Source organism: Rhyacophila brunnea, unplaced genomic scaffold (assembly GCF_057557595.1).
Source record: "Rhyacophila brunnea isolate RB1 unplaced genomic scaffold, BYU_Rbru_1.0 scaffold_2, whole genome shotgun sequence".
In the NCBI taxonomy this organism is placed as follows: domain Eukaryota; kingdom Metazoa; phylum Arthropoda; class Insecta; order Trichoptera; family Rhyacophilidae; genus Rhyacophila; species Rhyacophila brunnea.
The window spans coordinates 31,783,436-31,803,933 of NW_028232859.1; the positions used below are offsets into that span (position 1 = coordinate 31,783,436).

A 20,498-nucleotide genomic window follows, 5' to 3' on the forward strand; every position below is an offset into this window, starting at 1 on the left:
TAATTAAAATTTGTGACATGTCAACTTATTCTTATCAATATTGTACGTTTAATTGAATTGTATTATTAACAAAACACAGTTTCATTGTATTAATTTTAAAGCTAAGTGTTTCTTATTATAGTGAGTGTTTTTTTCCTTAAATGCATAAAATGAAAATTGATGCACTTACTATTATTTAAAAAAGTTTTGTTCCCTCCGACAGATACCTACCACAGTTGACTCTCAATTTACCAGAGTAAATGGGGAAATCTCTCCTCCGGGTTAACCCTGTTGATCCACAACATCGATAAATATATTGAAAACTAAGTAGTTACTAATCCAATTTAATTGCACGCGTTTAACATTTACAGACTTCAATCAGGCTGACAGAAAATAAATCATCCGTAAAAATATAATAATAATAATAGTAGATCACTTAACACTATTTAGGGTTTACCACAAATCTAAAATTTAATTCAAATGCATAAGAATTATTTTTCCTAACATATAATTTATAGAATTATTCCCTTTTTTTGACAGTTAATCCACAGCCAAGTTAACAGACCCCAGGTAAATAAGAGTCAACCGTATTATAAAAAAAATGTTAAAATAATATATATAATAATACTGAAATAAAGTAATAACATAATTACAATTACTAATATGCTATTCTTCTAGCATTTACATGGTTCATATACTGTGATACCCGACATGAGCTATAGAGACATAAAAACATCACTGAGAAACTAAATACAGATTGGTTCAAAACTCTATTGACAAAAATATCACCTATCTCTGATCCAGCAAAAAAATAGAAATTTGACAACGCAGATACAATCAAAATTGGAGTTGCTAAAAATGCATTAAACCTGTTGCTCATTGATTCACTTCTCAAAACTGATACTTTAAATTTCATATAAATGTCACTCTGTGATAGGGTAGTTGCTAAACTTTCTATTATAATTCCGAGATAATTCAGCACCGTCCAAACAAGAATAAAATGGTGAGTACCGTGCCAAAACAACACAAATGAGAAACAGATCAGCGAAGCCAACGCTCTCATAATTGATAAATGCACTATATTTCTTTTCTCAGCACCTTGGATGGTTGGTTTATAGATATATCTGAAAAGAAAATCACATGACTGAATCAATTCCACATGTTAATTTGATATTATGTTTGTATCCAGAACATGGACGTAACAGGTTGAGGTTGAATGTTAAAATAATTTCCAGTGTCGATGACAGAGTAAAATGATAGTTTAATAAAAATAAAGACTGATATTAGAAATTTAAAACATACGGTTACCTTATCAAAAATTTGTGCAGCCCCACATCGAAATACTTCCACATTTGTGAATAGCGGTGTACTCGTGCAATGCATCTTGGTGGTGTTTCTGGTACTATATGATCAAACGCAGCCATTGTTCCAGCAATTCCGTACACAACTAAATATTTGAGGTAAAAATAAAGACCCATCCAAAGACCACCTCCGTATAGACACCAGTCAGGCATTATATTCACCATCTACAAATGAAATTAATCTATATTATTTCAACATCTTTATGCATTTTAAAGTCTTCATTTATCATTAGCACTACACCCCAATGCGGGTCTTGGCTGTCTCCAGGAATCGTTACCGCTACCCTTTATCAGCCGGAAATTCCTTCCATTGCCACAGTCCAACTTCATAAACTTCTTAATTATTTAAAGTTACCATTGAGGTTTCTGTTGCTCTGCAGTAAGTGGCAGGTAGAGTGGAACTGAAAGTAAACATACAAAAAAAAAACAAATTTATGCCATTCACTAAATCAATTCCTCTACAGTGCCACCTCACACTAAATAACGAAATTCATTGAGATAGTGGTAATGAGTTTGTCTACCTTAGATCACAGGTTAATATCAATAATAATATGAGTGATACAATTAAAAAGTGGATCATAAGCATTAATAGGTGCAACAAGAAGTACACGAGTCCATCTACATAAAACATTGTTAAGACCAGTATTGTGATATGTTTGAGAGACATGGAAATTAACAGTGATTCCCAGAAGTTACAGATATTTGAGTGTAGAATCTTGCGATGGATGATTTTTGTCCCTACTTGCAAGGATGGCACTAGACGATTAAACATCTAACATATAAACCACAAAGAAAACAAAGTAGAGGAAGATGACTTGGGTGGCTTGATGGTCTACAGAAAAACTTAGACATAAAACCAAGATCCATCCTGCACTGTAGCACCATAAAGAAGCTTCTTAACATTATCGAGTATTTGGCATTCAATGTAAATGAACCACAATCACGAAAATTATCAATGATGCAGTTTTGTGTAACTTAATAGAACTACACACTTTTACTTTTACACTTTTAGTAAATCTAAATTTATAGAAAAAGAAAAGTTTACTTACTTGAATATTGTACTGGAGTGCATTGAAATATATGTAATGCAAACATAATTCCGTGAAGAATAGCCATCCGATGTATCGGCTAACATTTCGAAGTAAACCTACAATCCTGTCTTTCAAACATAATTTGTATGGATGATTTAAAGACATTTTAAAATCTTCATAAAGTAAAACTGGTCCCAAAAAGGCAAGCGGAAGATAAAAGCAATAAGACAATATGTCTAATAAAGAAATTCTTTCTTTGTGAGGCAGTGCTATGTTACTTATGTTAATATGACTAGAATAGCTTTTATCTAAACAATAGCTTATACATCTAAGTTGTATCCATGAAATGGTAACTAATACCATGTATGAATCTTCATCTTTCATATTACCTATTCCTATAAAACGGTAATTATTTATATTGTCATACATTTTTTTCAAGACATTTACAATAATTAAAAAAAAACCACTGCATATCCATACAGATTTTGATTTTCCTCTTGCAGTCAAAGTAATAAAATACACTAACGGTTGTGCTAAAAATAACAGAAGCGCGAGGGAACCAAATTTATATAAGATGAAAACAAATGACACCGTGCAGTACCAATGTTTTAAATATTGCCTTTTGCTTTTTCTAATTATTTCTGACCCAATAAAATGAATTACTATCCACGGAATCAAGTACAACGAAAATCTCTTCCAAGCGGACCATTCATAATCTGATACATCTCTCGATCGTGAAAGTACCGTCCACCCTGTACTGAAATCATCTTTGAATTCTCCCAAAGCATCAATGCCTGAAAAATATAGGGTAAAAAAAGTAAGATATAAATATATTTTTGAAGTATAAGTAATGCAGCCAGCTTCATGAAATCAGGAAGGTACAGTAAGTAGGCTTTCAATGAAATATTGGACTTTACATCAACCGGTGTATACCGGAGACTAATACAATTTTTTTGTAGGATAAGCATTGTATTGTTCAAGCATTATTTCATGAAACCGCAGACAAGATATCGAGGAAGAAGTGTGTATTTGGAAAAAAAAGAATTGATCAACGAGGATCGCACAAAACAGGTCTAGAAATAACCTGTGATTGATTCTTTGATATTGCGGCTTAAGACTTCATAGTTTCGGTAGGTATATTTTATAAAACAATATTTTTGCATCTGTCATTTCGATTAACAAATTAAGTAAACACTTACTTTTGCTAAATTGATGAACCTTAAACAAACTAAAGGCAACAGTAGAAATCCATATAATGATGTGTAAAATAAACTCCATTTTTTAATAGTTCCTTAGTATCTGTCACCATTTTAATCGAAATGCTTTAATAATTATTACGCTGTTCTTTAGGTATACAGTTTCACGGAATGTCAGTTTGACAGCTAATCACAAATGGCGGTAGCCATTCAAAATCTATGGTTAAACAAATTTACATGGGCACTCATGTTTTATCTATGAAACATTAGTTTCACTGTCCGTCACCAGTTGGCAATTTAAAAATAAAATCAATAAGTACATAATAGTTATTGTCACGTGTCATAACAATAAAAATTTGAGAAATTATTTTTTTCATAAACTGATTTTACAATTAAAGTGTACCAGTTAATATTTTTTTAAACATATTCGAAAAATACACTGAATATTTTTGTTATTGATTTTTATAATAATTATAATATATCTTTGATACAATATTATTAATATTATCAATACTCCGGTAGCACAATTTTTCTTATTGTCGGGATATTATTTTCATGCTCGGGAGCTTCAGAACTTGTAATATGAATGTGGCAATAATATAATTTTAGTCCAAAAAAGTTAGTAATGGTGAGTGGCTTTATGTTTGTCATGTAATAGTGATAAAAGTTGAAAATATTATTGGCAAATATAAAATATTATTCGAAATATAACATCATGCATTCGAAAATTTTGTGTATATGTTTGGGATTATTGTTTGTCCTTGACAGTTTCGCATTTGGTAAGTACATATAGCTACTTCTATATTATTTACGAAATATAAAAAATATCAACACTGACGTATGTAAATTTACTATTAAATCTTTGAAATATACAAGCACTTACTTATAATTACTATATTTACATCTAGGCACCTAACATTTTTTCAATGCTTTTGAGGCAGGTCACATTTGAGGTAGGTAGGTACATCTACAAAATTATTCCCAATCAATCTGATTTGTTGATATAATAGGTACAAGTGTTTTCTTTCTCATATCAGAAAAAATGAAATGGTAGAATTGCCACTAATTTAATTCTCTTCGTTCCTTTAATTTGTATAAAAAAATAAACATGTTCCTTAGATGTCATACAGTCAACGTATCTTCGGCCAACTTATTTACATCAATAGTATTTTAATTATAACTGGTTTTTCAATACAAATAAAAAAATGAGTACCTACCTATATTGTAATGTGTTTACTAATAAAAAATGATTTATATACTACATTTATGTTTCACAATAAATATAACCGTTTGTCGGTAATGTTTGTGTCAGCGATTCCTAAGCTGTTTTTCTCGTGGTGCGCAAAGAAAAGTCATTACTGTGGATACCTATTATTTATTTATGAAACACTTAAATATATTGCTACGAATCTTCTGTAGATTATATATATTTATTTTTTAAATAATAACGGTTGTGTTATTCACATTCAAAGTTTGGTACATAGGGTAAAGGTAGGTAATATAGTGATATTAAGAAAACAATTTAAAATTTCACACATATTTAATCACAATTTTTTAAACAAATGTAATGGTACAGCTGTATCGATATCTTAATTAAATGAAGCAACTATCATTTTTTAATTTTTCTTATCATTTAGTAATAAAAAATAAAAAATAAAACATAAGGTGACAATAGGGTAATATAACGACAATATGGTAATACTGTGATATCTTAGGCATAAAGCCCACCAAAAAAGCGCTCGGTGCGCTTACTACTGAGTAGGCCACCTCCCACCCGCGCATTACCCTTCACCTATGTAATAAGGGGCCCAAGAAGCACAAAATAATTATTATTATCAGCGTCTCTCATAACAAAGCAATAAAAATAGTATATGATTTCTCGGGGCTTGAAATTAATAATCACGATGATATCATTCCGACGTTTCCAGAAGCGTAATTTTGCTTGCCGTGTTCAATGAATGGACTACGTTGTATTTTTGTTAATTCGTGCCGCTGAGAAGCCACACAACGGTGAATCATGGGGCATGCGGGCACAATGCGTCGTCAAATCCAGTGTGCACTGGCGTATTTGATTACGTTGTATTTTCGATGATTTACGCGCCACTTGTGAAGTTTTACGCCTTACAGCTAATATATTGATAGTTGAATAATCATAGTGGTAATGATAAGCGTTGCTTTATTCTGGATTCCAATCAGGTTATCTAGGTTGTCATCACAGGTAGGTATCTCAAATAAACTGGGGCGAACTTGAGCTAGTGCAGGACTAGTGATACCATTTAGCACAGCTCATGCATTCGATCCAAACAGCGCCATTCCTGAGAGCAGCGTCCTGTGAGTAAAATACTCCACAGTAATTGCACATGGTGCTCGTTCTATTTGACCTTTTTGTAGGGCCCTCCGTTTTAATTTTGAAAACTCTCCTCTCAATGTACATGGGCTAACGACACCTGATGTGCTGGGTGCTACATTTATTGTTAGAGCAGAATCAGTCAAACACTTCTTCTCAACATTGGTGTTCAGAGTGGTCCAAGGTATGGAAAGCTCATTAGAAGCCTTATAGAGCATCCAGTTATCATTCCTAGATACAGCCAGTTTCAATGTTGTAGCATCGTAGTTGCAGAGTTTATATCCTTTCATTTGACGTTTCTTCTTCGCTACTCCTTCATTTCTGTAAGGAGCAATGTCATTTTTATAAGCTTATGGTTGACAAATATAATTAAAATAATATATTTAAAATATTGTTATTTGAGTCCTTATTCTATAACAAGAAATAGAAATAAGAAAAGTGGTATAGTTTCAGAATTACAAGAAAAATAATAGAGTCAATGATTTAAAAATGCCTTTACCTATTTTTTACGGTTCCGGCCGCATATTCTGGAGCAGGACACAGGACACGATGTGTCTGCGGTGGCGCCATGATGCGTATTGAATAGAGAGAGAAACAACGAAACGAATGAACCTAAATTCAATCACCAACAACTCACTGGATAATAGAAGGACATATTTTAAACAATCTATCACCGTATATCACCGTATTACCTACCTTTACCCTACTTAAATAAAAATGACGAATTTATTTACAAAAATTGTATCAAAATATTTTTTTAAACGAAATAGATTTTGATAGTGCATAGCTACACAAAACTTGATACTTATTTAGGTATTTCCAAATAAATAGAAAACAACTTAATGGCCGTTTTCCAATTACATAATCTTCATTATTTTGATGACCTACAAGCTGACTAAATTGTTCGGGTCAGTAGGAATTTGAACCCGAAGTTTATCGATGCCATTTTGTATTACATGTACATAAAAAATGTTTTGCATTGCTTATCGGAATCTAGTTTGAATCTACCGGCACCATTAATACGTTTAATTTGAAATATTATATTGAATTCAATAAACAATTATTAAAAACAAATTAAAACTACGTAAGAGTATAATAATATATAGGTACCAATAGATATTATGCAGAAAAATTTCCAGTTTATGCTTAAATACAGATTTTAAATTGCCAAAAATTAGTAAACTAGTTATCAGACAAAAGAGAAATAATTATAAGTAGTATGTTTGTGCTTTGGACATATGTAATTGATTATATTATATTACTCATATAAGTAGGTACACAATAGTGACGCGACGTCAATTATTAATGTTTTCTTGGAATTAGCTAATTTGATTTACGAGGACATTGTTCAATCGTGACCTGCAAATTTCTGTAATATTTCACAAACTTTCCAATCATAATAATAACACATTTTACCTATAACTAATAAAACTACTAATGATATCTACACATGATGTGGAAAATTACGTTTTACGGGTAAAATATCAAAAGATCATGGGCAATTAATTTAACCACTCATATTGTTTGTTTATAACATCGTAATAATTATATTATGACCATCCAATTTTACAGATAATAATTTATAACAGTGTCTATCCACATAGCTAGATTGATGTAATATGCTAAGTAAAGTAAATGTTTATAGGTGCATACTTAATATTATGTTTTATGTATGTAAATTAAGAGAAGTATTCAGCATGACTATGAAGAGTATGAAGTCACAATTAGTCAGTTCATAAGTGCTAAGTAGATATCATGAAAAATAACGATATTTCCTTTTTATTTTAATAACATAGGTGACAACAGCCGCTTGACCCAATCACAATATGCCAACATAGATTTTTTACAAAATGAAGGCAACAGAAAGCCCACATCACCAGTACCAACAAACCCGAACCAAAGAGTAGGTAACATTAATCCTAATGCAGCGGTTGGTGTAGCGGGAACATCAACGACAGTTTCACCTATCAGGCAATTGATAAATAACTTTAACGACCATTCATCAGACGCAGACAGACAAAGAATTGGTGGAAACCGACCAGCTAGCTTGCCAAACCAGAACACAAATAGCAACGCAAATAAAAATCCAAATGTTGGTCCCACCCCGACATCTCCCGTTCCTAACAGGAATATTCAACCAAACGTTGGACCAAATGCACAACAAAACCACAACTTTGGACCAACATCCACGTCTACTACTCCAAATAGAAACAACCAACCTAATATTGGAATGAACTCACAACATAACGTAAATCCAAATGCACGCCCAACACCAACACCTGCCTCTCGACCAAGTGTTGCTATCCCTCAACCAAGACCAAGCACGGGGCCCCAATCTCCAAATAGGGAAGCCTTCCCATCATTACCTGGAACTCCAACTGCTGCATCAACCAATCCTACCCCTAAACCAATGAGCTGGAGTGCGGTAGTATCAGGGAAAAAACCCTCAACCGGTGGTGCCACCCCAAATGCTGCAAATCATTCTCCACAACCAAGTAATTCTGGACCCACTTCTCAACCGAGCGGTACTGGACTTACCCCACAAACTAATCCATCTGGATATCCGACATTGGCGGAAAGCGCTTTGATAGGAAATAAGAAGAATCAAAATGGTCCCACAACGCCTGCAGTTGAAATAGTGTCTGATAGCGAATTGAAAACTATCAGTGAATCGCTGCTCACCAAAGATACTAACAATGCGGCTAAATATATTACTATCAACTATCAAGCAAAGACATCATCGTTTTCCAAAGAAGACGTGGCGCCACAACCGTGAGTAAAAAATAATCAGCTCTCAAATCGATAAAATAACTAATTAAATGCTTGTCGGCTGTTGCTATATCTCAAAGCCGTATGTTTTTACAGTTTATTCAACTCGATACCTATGCGTATAAAAATATGCTCGATTTGGTTAATTGATTGTTATCATGGATGCAACACATCAGTGGCGCACCCAGGATTAAATATTGGGAGGGGGCCCTAGGCGGAGAATATAAATTAGTCCTATAGGCTCCTTTTCTTCTTCACAGCCAAATTTATCGTTTATCGGTATTTTGTCTATATTGTACTCGGTGTACCTACAGCATGGTCCCCACATCCTGAAAAGGGCCCTCAGGGTAGGATATTTGGGGGGCCCCCTACCTACCGCTAAGATTAAAGGCAGTGTGAAACACTACATTAACGTTTTTCAAATTGTGTTTTAGTTCAAATTAAGGGTACTTATACAGTAAATTATTGGCGATTTTTAATACATCTACTTTAATAATGGAGCTGTCGAATATCGACACATAATAATCAAAAAATATATTGCACAATTATGTAAGTAATTGAAAATGTTCATGGCCATGAAGCATAATAGCGCCGCATTACTATTAAAGCTAATTTATGATGTGTGTTTATCTCACTTATCTGGTCAACCCGAAACGCCGGCCCCCCACAGCCCGGGCGCCCAGGCTAGAGCTCTGTCAGCCCTCCCCAGCCATGACCTACACCACTCCGGAGTTCGGGTGGACACCGAGATTTTTTTGACAGTTTCATTAGGGATTGGGTTTCTTAAAAAAACCTGACATTAGTGTTACGAAATTTTTGTGTTAGAAATTAAAATCTAAGAATTTTTTCTAAAAAGGGTGCTGGAGAATTAATACAAATCATTTTTTTGCCGTGTTTTTATTTGTCTTAGCCCAAAGGTATGTTTATTGGCTTTCAATTTCAATGTTTAAAATCATTCTGATAATTTTCATTTTTGGTGGGTGCCAGGGCCCCTTGGCCCCCCCTGGGTGCGCCACACGAGTCTTTCAGCAGCTAATAAGCAATAACAAATTTGAATTGATTAATTTCTCTATTAAATACATATCACTTTTTTCAGATTACTAACTATTCAACCAGCCGTATGGAATATCCCAACAGTCGCCGCCATGAGAGCTCTGTTCGACAACTACGAACAAGATACATTAGTAAATGAGCACGTAACCCCATTGGTTTGTATTTTTATGATAACTTTGTATTTTATGCAATTTTCCATATAACCTATAGTTATGAAATTGTTTCATAACTTACATCTGACGAAAAAAGACGTAGGTATATTACTTACCTACATCAAAGTTGATCGACTAATAATAATCGATGATATAAATAATTGACATAATGTTTGGTTTGTTTTTGTTTTAGGAAAAAAATGAAGAAAATGCATTCATGGATGCTATTATGTCTACACAAGTTATTCGTCAATTAATGTCATTCCTGAAAGACAAAGGTAGATTTCGTAATTGGTTTTATTGCTGTCTTCTTAATTGGGAAAACGTTTTGCCCTTGATGTTTTGAACTCAACGTAATCATCACAAATCTCCATAATATGCAGTTGCATATTTATTTCATTATTTAATTAAAGTATAACTTCTGTTGACATTTTGAATTACCTACCTAAGTCGTTTTTTTTGATAAATCTTGTAATTAATATTTTTACGATTTTTAGGTGTCGTCACTGCTGACCCTAAGCAACAACGTGATCTTTTGAAATCTATTTGGTTCAATATGTATTCACGAGGCCAAGGTAGAATCGGTAGCTCTGGGTTTGAACACATTTTCCTGTCCGAGATTAAAAATAATGAAATTTCAGGTATAAATAATATGTTTTGGTTTAATGAACTTTATTGATCTCTATGGATGTCTTAGAAGTTCATGATTTTAAAAATCTTGTTGGTGAGTGATGAGTTCGCGTTTCTTAAAATGCAAGATAATCATGCCTGGATTTATAATAACGCTAATGGGAATATACTCCAGGACTCCCCATTTTCTAGGAGAAATATTTCATGACCTGCGTTCTACTAGATAACTGGAAAAAAATATCGATAAATTTTATTGTAGGAAATATTTTATATGTTAGATTATTATTTAATGGTTTTTTTTCCAGGCTTACACAATTGGATCTATTTCCACACCGAGGAAGCTGCAAACCGGGCGAACTATTTAGGATATTTAAAAAAAATTGAAATTCCAAACGTGAGTAATTGAAACATCATAATATTTTAGACTAATTTAATTCATATAAATATGTCTTGATTTATTTATCTGCAGAACTCAAAATGGTCCGGAGCACCGTTCCGGTTCATAAAATCTGCCTAATTATCGTTCCGTCTCGTGGAAAAAATAATTTGACCGTCTGATCTAGTTAGGCTATATAAAAAAGTCGAACACACTATTTTTATACACTACATATATAAAATTAGATAACTAGGTATGTTAAAATTTACGAAAAAATATCAAGCGCAATATCAATTTTCCATTTCAAGTGCTGTCTATCTGTAACGTACAAGAGAAAACATATGTAAATATATAGGAGAGGGCGAGACAGGGTGAAGTCGTATTAAAAGTGGTAAGGTGAGAGAATTCATACCTACACGTGAACACAAATTCTAAATTTGAAAAATAAACTAACACGCAAATAAAGGAATCGTTTATTTTAATTTGGAAACACGATTTTGAAAATGATATAATATCTCTAAAAATATCATTTTCTATAAGAATACTTTCGATTCAAATTTAAGAGATTTTGGGAATGGATCGAAATGAATGAAAATCCAAAATCGCTTTACGATAAGAAATTAGTGTCTGGTATGGACATAATCAATAAACAATAGAAACATTATGGATGAGAAAAAACGCCGCTTAATAAATGAACGAGTTCGAGCCACATTTATTAATGTTGACAAGTGCCACTGCCACCTGGTATTTTTTCCTAGTAGGTATAAAATACTTCGCGAAACTATTTATAACTGTGAAGCTTATATTGTTCCGATTACAGGAATGTAAATTGCATTATATTGCTGTTATTATAATATAATATTATATACTTAAGTATGGCGGCACTCCCCGCTGGGCCGGGACTACCCCAGAATGGAATTTTCTGTTCAGGATCCCCATATTTGTATCGCAAACAGTCCCAGAATTTCAGACAAATCCACCGACCAATAGCACTCCACATTTAAAAAAATGACATAAAAGGCTCCCAACGAGTTCAAAGGAAAACTGACTTGAATTTAAAAAAAAAACATTTGATACTTTAGAAAAACTCCTATAGATTGAAAAACCGTATCTGAATGAAAAATTTTAATTTGCAAGAAATGTAAAGAAGGCAAAACGACAAAGCCTACTATAATTTTTACCCAGTTTATATTAAAATTGTTTATAAGATACAACAATACGGTACTAACTACTGGTCTCGTAGATGCCTCAGAAATAGTTGACAACCCCAGTGATACCACTGGCTTGGTCATCTTGATATGATTTCTGCGACGTTAATGTCACTGTGCTTAATTTTTTTACTGTAGTCAACCGTGCCTGGCTGGCTATTTTTATGCTATTGTTAAAATATGTATCTAATGATGTTCTTACTCTAGTCTTGTCTAATATAATAATAATATGACTTTATGAATGTACCGATACAAAACACGTCACGTTATCAATAATACAATACTGTCGCGTCGACTTAGACATGATGTCTATCCATTCATTCAAATTTCCCACAATTTTCCTATAAAGAAATTAAACTTATTTAAAATGTCAAATACTTTATCTGTACATTATTAAATTAAGTACCTAATCACTTGTATAGGTATGCAATTACCGGACCTCAATAATGTTTTCCTATTTTTAATAAAAAGAAATATTGACGAATTTTTTTATTGATATTTTCAGAAAGGTGCTATATTGAAATTGCACTTTAATATGAATGGAATCGATAAGCCTGTCGACACGATGTTTGTGGGCACCTCACCCGAGCTGGAGTTGTCTCTCTACTCTCTATGCTTCCTCACCCGCGCTGACAAAGCATGTCCACTCTCACTCGGAGGAGAGAACTTCAATTTGAGGACACACAACTATAGGTACAGGAGTAAAAATATGATTGGAAGTGCTTTCCCAGAAATTTAAACCAATCTTCTATATTCAATTGTTTTTTTTTCATATAAAATATTTTAATGTAAATAACACTCTGCCTCAAACATACTAAGAATAATAATTATTATTGTTTTCAATGTTGTCTTTACATTTTATTATCAATGTACTGTATTTTTTTATGAAAAAAATAAATCTATATTAAATTGATTGGTGTTTTCTTCTCTCCTTCTATATCACTGCATAAATCTAACTATACCGAACTACAACCGTTGAGTTATACCAGAACACTCTCACATAAAATAACAGCTCATTATTAAAGTGGAAACGTTAGTAGAATATGTCACATATATGAACACCAATTTGCAGTAATCACTTTTATTGGAATGTTTTATGTAAGCATAATTATTTTTTAAACATTTAAAAATAATCTGCATAAACATAAACATAACATGACAACAATGCTGTAAATAGATGAACGTGATTACACTCTACAGGTGTTGTTGATTTTTCAACCATATACTTATACCTGTTTATAAAATAATGTGATTTGTATGAGTAAACCCAGACTTTTTGTCAAATGCATCCTGTATGTAGAGAAATATATAGTGAACATTGAAACTTATTAATAATACTAAAAAAATGTAAATGGTGCCAACCCTTTTTATCGAAACTCTATTTAAAATATATCTATTAATTTAATATCAGTCAAGTGGAGAGGCATAAGTACTATTTGAATGAAAGTAAGCAGTTGCCCATTAGTAGGTATACATACCATCCGTATTGCAATTTTGCATTATTTGTTCAAAAAGACAACCTGAATAGAATAAACTAAAATACAAAACATACATACATTCAATTTAATTTATGTGACCTGAACATCGAGAACTGGAGCATATTCTATTCGAAACTGCTGCTTTGAATCTAGGTGAGTAGGTAAGTTTGTTTTTCGACTTGTTTTTATTCGGTATGCCGAAATAGTATGGAAGGTAGGTATATCATTATATGGCTTTAATTATAAATTTTGATGCAATTGCTCAATCTGCGGAGAATCCATAATATTATATACAATTTATTTTTTAATAGCTTTATTGTTATTCGGTAATTATTATGAAGTAGTTAGTATCTTTAATACATATTAATGAGTATTTTAAGACGGTCATGTGTCACTTTTCGATTAAAAAAATATTTAGGAGCAACATAATATTGTGAAATTGTGGTTTGCTCTATGTTCTACGAAAATGTAATTTATGTGAGGAGCGTAGAATTTTTTCCCTTGACCGCTTACGGGTTTCGACATATTTGTGTAAAATAGTAAACTGTCGATGATTCGTATAGCTGTTACAACGATGGATTCTAATGACTATACTATCCATTAGCTGTTGTTAGCAGAAAAAATATATTTAAGCCGAAAAAGATAAATTTAATCATGTTCGCTGTTTTGTCTCCGCTATGGCCGGTACGTCTTGCCAGACCCTAATTATCAGAGAGCATAACATAACCTATTTTCACGCCTACATCGATGTAGCCTTTGGCGACCACATATCAACATCGCCCAAACATACTGCAACTTCAAATCCTACTTATCGGAACAATTTTCGCGCCTATATCGCAGTTAGTAGCCTCTAGCGCGAGCGCTGCCACTGCAGTAAAGAAAATTACCTACTTCAATAAAAGATTTTTTATACAGATACATAATATCATATTATAGTAAGATACCAATTTAACAATATTTTAAGTGTTTCTATTCAACCCTTTCTGTTCCCTTTTCATTAACGGTGCAAAATGAAATAATATTTCTATTGTTGCGTTCGTGCCAAAAGCTACGGCGATGTACCGAGTTCCAATAAGTAGGGTTTGGGGTTTATTTGTATGGGCGATGTTGGAATGTGGTACGAAGAGAAGAATATAAATATCTACTACTAATATATACTCAAAATGCATTAATAATAGCTACCTTTGTGGAACCAAGTCAAGTATTTTTTGGAGTAGATACAGTAAAGCCTTCTGAAAACGTCTGATTTCAATAGAAAATATGCATACACCAGTGATGGCGAACCTATGGGAGATAATTTTGCATGACACGCGAATGTTTTATTTTGAAGATAGAAAAGATAGAAAGAATAATAATTAAAAAAATATTTTCTTACAAAAAAGATTTACAAATAAATACATATTATATAATATAAAAAAATTATGAACCTCTGATTTTGATCGATTTATAATGCTTGAGACCACTGTAGCGAGAGAAGCCTCATCTGATCGGAGCACTTATGGCGTAAATTTGTACGAAAAGAGCCAAACTAAGTAATACAGTAACAAACAATTTCATTGCTACCCAGAAAATGGCTGTAGTCATTAAAATAGAACAGCTGATATTTATTTTATCTCAAATATAATCACTTAAAATGGAAAACCGTTTAGTGATAGGGAATATATGAAAGTCTGGTTAAAATGCTCCCACGATTTCTTTGAAAACAAGGAAAAAATAATTCGAAGAATAAAAGACATGCCTTCGGCTAGTAACACGATGATAGATAGAAGCTCAAGAACTCTTTTTTTTTTTTTTAACTTTAAACATATAAAATTCTTAAAAACCTTTTTTTCATTTTTACAATATTTGGGAATTTTCGGCACGCGCACGTAAAAAGGTTCGACAACCCTGGCATAGACTAAACTAAATAAAAGATACTTAACTACGTGAATAGGACTAAGTTGAAAATATCGTAAAAAAAATAATAAGCAACGCGCATTAAAAATGAAGTTGTTTGCATTCAATTAATGATTTGCTCATTCTCTCAATACTCACAAATAATACGTGCGCGTTATTATTATTTTATTATATCCATATTATGAATATAAATCGGCGTTGCATAATAATATTTCTGTTTATTTATACGATTAGTAGTTGAGACCGTTTTACAAAGTGTGGACGTCTGATTTCAGAAAATACTGCGCGATATAATCTTTTATATTAAAAGTTTTTATTCTTTCACCATGAATCATAAAATCACAATTTTCTTATTTTTCTTTGTTCTCACTCTTGAGAGCGGTCTGTGTGGTGAGTTACTACTTTAATGTTTTGTTATATTGATTTCTCACTATTCAATCTAAAATTAACCGGTGTCTGGTATATTTAATAGTTTTAGACAAAAATTTATAGACACAAGTAGGATAAGAAAACCTATCCAAAATGTAGAATTACGTACCTGCCATATTATAGTGTCAAAAAATTTGATAAACCAAGGAAAAATCTTTATATAATAGAAAAAACTATAGTAAATTGATATCATTTAGGTATCATGATTAATTCTGTTACAGAAAAATCTTTCGATATAAATACATATAGGTATCTAGTACTATGCACCAATTATTCTTAAATCTATCATATTATTATAGAAATGTGTATCCGTTTATTGCAAAATTCTAAGCTTCATTATTTTATCGAGAACGCGGGTTTAACAATCCATTATGAGGATAATATTGCATTTTAGCCAGGTATAGGTTATGTTTTGACTTCCATTAGTTATACGATTTTACCATTTAGAACCGATTCGACACTTCGATAACATTTATCAAAATAGTAAATAATCACGTTTGTGCTTCGGGTACTTTTATAGAAGCCGCAATCATGCCATTTCTACAAAAGAAACAATTACATAATATATTAAACAACATTTCATAAGAATATTTTCCAGACATAAGGCCAAAGATCATCTGTTATTGCTAAATATAACATTTTTTATCTCTAATACACAATATCTTAATAACGTAGTTTACATAGTGGTATATAATATGTACACGCAAGCTTTTAAATTAACGAACCAAATTTAATTTCAATGCATCCACAGAAAATATTATTTTCTACTAAGTACCTACCTATATTTTTCTCACGATGTACAAATTTTTCCTCGGATTTTTGTGAGAATGGTGTGAAATAAGAGTATAAATATTATACGTAAATATTTATCTATTATTTATATTTTAATATAGGTAATAGTGAAAGTTATCGCCCAAAAGGCTCTATAGGCCATTACGTCATATATAACGTAAAAAAATACCCACACATAGGTAGATGCATACCATTAGGAACGAGTTCAAATGATATTGATTTTGAGAATTGAGATAGATTCCCATGGGACTAGATTTTTGCCATTATGAGCCGTCATCAAATATAATATTTATCTGCCTATATTCTTAAAATTTTCATTGTATTTATTATTGTATATCGGCTACAAATTTTAGAAATATTGAGATGGGTAAACAAAGAATTATTTTATATTATTATCATTAAAATTTTGTCATGATATATTTTGTGAAAATATTACATTTTATAATGTTTGTTATTAGGTATTGATCGACGCCTGACACCAGCAATTCACAATGCAAACAAAGATTTTCTACAGATTGAGGGAAACCGAGGACCCCCACAGCCCGCACCGCCAACTCACAATCAGAAATCTGGCGTAGTAAAACCAAACCTACCGGTTGCTCTTGCTACAACTTCAACCACAACCACAACGACAACCACAACGACTACAACCACACAGAGACCAACCACACCCAAACCACTATCAGGCGTGAAGCAGCTTATTAAGAACTTCAATGATCACACATCGGATACAGAGAGAGATCGCGTCAGTCAAAATCGACCAGTTATTATTGCAAATAAAAACACTAATCTCAACAGCCAAAGAACTCCATCAGCTGGTAAAAAGGCATAATATGGCATTTATTTTAGATGCCTGTATTATATGTATTATACCAATGGAAACGTGTAACTGAAAATAACGAAATGTTTACCTTTTCTTTAATTATATGTTTATTTACGTAAAATATTCCCCTTCAAAAATACGCCCATATTAGTTATTACTGTAATGGCCTCGTAGAAGCGTAGAACACGAGCGACTGAGACTTGCTACGCATTCGCTGTACTTTGACGTTTAAGCTAAACAGTGTTTAAAATTGCTAAATATTATTATAATCCTCTTAGAAAATTTAGATGACAATGTTTTGTGTATTAATAAACAGCAGTTATTTCAAAGTTGTCCGCTATAACATTACCAACATATCCAGTACGGATTTTTAAGAGCCCTAAAATAATCGCTGTCGTAGATAGTAATTCTACATAATAAATAATTTATTAAATTTGTTTACATGATGTCAATCTTTTTTTAAACATTATATACTGGCTACTATTGCTAACAAAAAATCAGTTTAATAAAATGAGAATGTAAGTACCTACTGTTTCTAAGTAAAACTTCTACATTAAAATGACCTACGATAAACAATAATAATTATTTAGTGATTGTAAAGTAAATTGATATAATAATTAATATGACTGTATGTTTAATGTTTTGACATGAATAAATAAAATTGATATTTTGGTTCCATTTAATAGCACCAACGATTGTATTATTGTTTTATTTGTGATTAAGTTACGCAAGTCGGAGTTGAAAATATACAAGCATGAAACAATTAATATATTTTTAATTAAATAAAAGACTTTCAGTGTGAAACATAATAACGCATTTGAAACATTTAATCTCAAATCCTTAAGCCGGGTACTCATTAGCTAGCCGTTGCTGTAACCGTCCCAGCGCATCTATTCTGTACACAACGCTACTATCGAGAGTAGTTTATCATATTTATGTACTGTTGTATTATAATTTTATTGTAATAATAAGTTTGCCGTCAAAATTGTATATCTCGCTCTAAAAGTTAACACAGCCAAGAGAGGTGCTGTTAAAACATAGCACTTATTGTAACAGTTACAACTAATTTATTGTAACAATTATAATACCTTAATGCATAGATATGACAAACTACCCTCGATGGCGGCACATTAACAGACTTGTGTATAGAATAGCTGATGCACTGATACCGTAACTAACTCTAGATGCGAAATAATTATGTATTAGGCTTGCGAATTAATTTTTGTCATCTATACTAGTTACTGTATCTGACACGGTTACAGTTACGGCTCTCTAATGAGTACCCGGTATTTGATATATAATTCCAGTCTATTACAGGATGATAAATTATTGAAAATATATTGATTAGATATTTTAAAATTAAAACAATATGCTATTTTGCATGATGAGACTTTCACGGTTAGGTTTATATTGTATTTGGTCTATGGCAGAGGTGGCGACCTATGGCACGCGTGCCACTAGTGGCACGCGAAATGATTTTGCACGGCACGCGAATGTTTTAGAGAAAAAAAACCAATAATAATAATCATTTACTTACAAAAAAGTTTTACAGATAAATATTATTCTTACTAACCTAACCTAACCTACATAATATAAAAACATAATGACGACCTAGCCATGCGTTTCTCCTTCGGTCTTTAAAATTATTTTTACCAATCGATGCGCAGATCGCATTGTACAAATAATAGCAGACAGAAAGACTGCGAAAAATTCTCGTCTAAATTGAGAAACAGAAATCAACTGATAGGTATTTGTCAAATCTACTGATTTTTTTACCCATATTCTACTGAAATTTCAAATCTTGACTTGGCAACACTGGTAACGAGAGAATGCCTCATCTGATCGGAGCAATTATGGTGTCAATTTGTGCGTAAAAAACTAAACTAAGTTTTTAATATAAAGTTCTTAAAAACCTCTTTTTTTCATTTTTACCACATGAAAAACTGTTTGGTACGTCAGACAGTCGAAAAATATTTTTTCGAAAATTTTGGCACGCGTATGAAAAAAGGTTCGCCAACGCTGGTCTATGGGCTATCATCAGTTCGCATCGTCATAAACTAGGAACATCTGAAAAGACACGTATTTTTCACAATCAAGTGCGAAAGCGCTGTTAATTGCTGTTGGTAGGTACCCGTAACTCACAAGGGGCGCTGGAAACATTTCAACCAGAGGGTTGAGGTTGAAGCGGCTCTTTTTTGAGTTGCTCCGCTTCAGCTCCGCTCCGGGACCAAATACTTGTTCCAGCTCCGCTCCAGGGTCTGATCCGCTCCGATAGCTTTAATAGGTATTATATGTATACAAATGTTAAAAAAATAAGTAGTTTTAAAACAGGGTTTATTATTCGCCATTTTCATTATTGAAAAGTGAGGTTTATCACTCAGCAGTGTTGCCGTATTTCAAATATTTCCAGTGCTGCAACGTGCCAAATAATATAACATTTTCATAGGGTTTTACGACGAAAATTTAATAATAATAAAAAACATCCGGAGCAGTGGAGCACTACAAATTTACAGTGCTCCAGTTCCGCCCCTGCTCCAGGTAAAACCCCATTGCTCCACTGATCTGTGCTCCTGCTCCGAGCTCCGCTCCAATGCTCTGATTTCAACACATCGAAGTAGGTATGTACATAAACAGCTTGTTTTTCCTTCTTCTTTATTCGACGTTTCGGTTCGTTGCAGAGGTTATTCTTAAATGATATGCATTGGGCAACCGGAACAAGCCTGAGACGAGAAAAAGACAAGTCGTGAGGCATGTTTACCTACGACTTTACAATACTACATAATATGTTTTATCGATCTCCCGTAAAGATTTAACGAATAAACAAAACCCTATATTGTGTAAATAAAATAATATTGGTAACAAATGTAGGGATATAGGTAGGTACTTCAGGTGTATTTTTCAACAGAATTCCTTCAAGTGAAAGTCACCTCACGCTACAGCTACTTACTTATTATCGATAATTTTCAACTAATTTATTT

At 32.6% G+C, this 20,498-nt stretch overlaps 2 protein-coding genes across 5 annotated transcripts; one reads left to right on the forward strand and one right to left on the reverse strand.

Moving 5' to 3' along the window:
• Positions 1-39: 39 nt before the first annotated feature.
• Positions 40-3,771, reverse strand: rasp (protein-cysteine N-palmitoyltransferase Rasp). 4 transcript variants are annotated; one of them, XM_085947601.1, is made up of 5 exons: positions 3,571-3,771; positions 2,390-3,165; positions 1,288-1,505; positions 991-1,103; positions 40-267 (listed from the first exon to the last, which is right to left on the reverse strand). In XM_085947601.1, exons 1-5 carry the CDS (start codon positions 3,647-3,649, stop codon positions 176-178), a joined length of 1,278 nt encoding a protein of 425 aa, XP_085803727.1. In that variant the 5' UTR covers positions 3,650-3,771; the 3' UTR covers positions 40-175. The 4 variants fall into 4 exon arrangements, with proteins under 4 accessions (XP_085803727.1, XP_085803726.1, XP_085803729.1 ...); XM_085947600.1 differs by lacking the exon at positions 40-267 and having other exon boundaries at positions 495-1,103; XM_085947602.1 differs by lacking the exons at positions 40-267; positions 991-1,103 and having other exon boundaries at positions 1,284-1,505; positions 3,571-3,745.
• A 403-nt stretch (positions 3,772-4,174) lies between these two features.
• On the forward strand, positions 4,175-13,015 carry LOC147072193 (uncharacterized). Its single transcript, XM_085947599.1, has 7 exons — positions 4,175-4,346; positions 7,711-8,686; positions 9,780-9,891; positions 10,082-10,166; positions 10,386-10,529; positions 10,824-10,912; positions 12,608-13,015. The coding sequence occupies exons 1-7, from the start codon at positions 4,283-4,285 to the stop codon at positions 12,839-12,841; spliced, it is 1,704 nt and encodes a 567-aa protein (XP_085803725.1). The 5' UTR covers positions 4,175-4,282; the 3' UTR covers positions 12,842-13,015.
• The last annotated feature ends 7,483 nt before the right edge of the window (positions 13,016-20,498 follow it).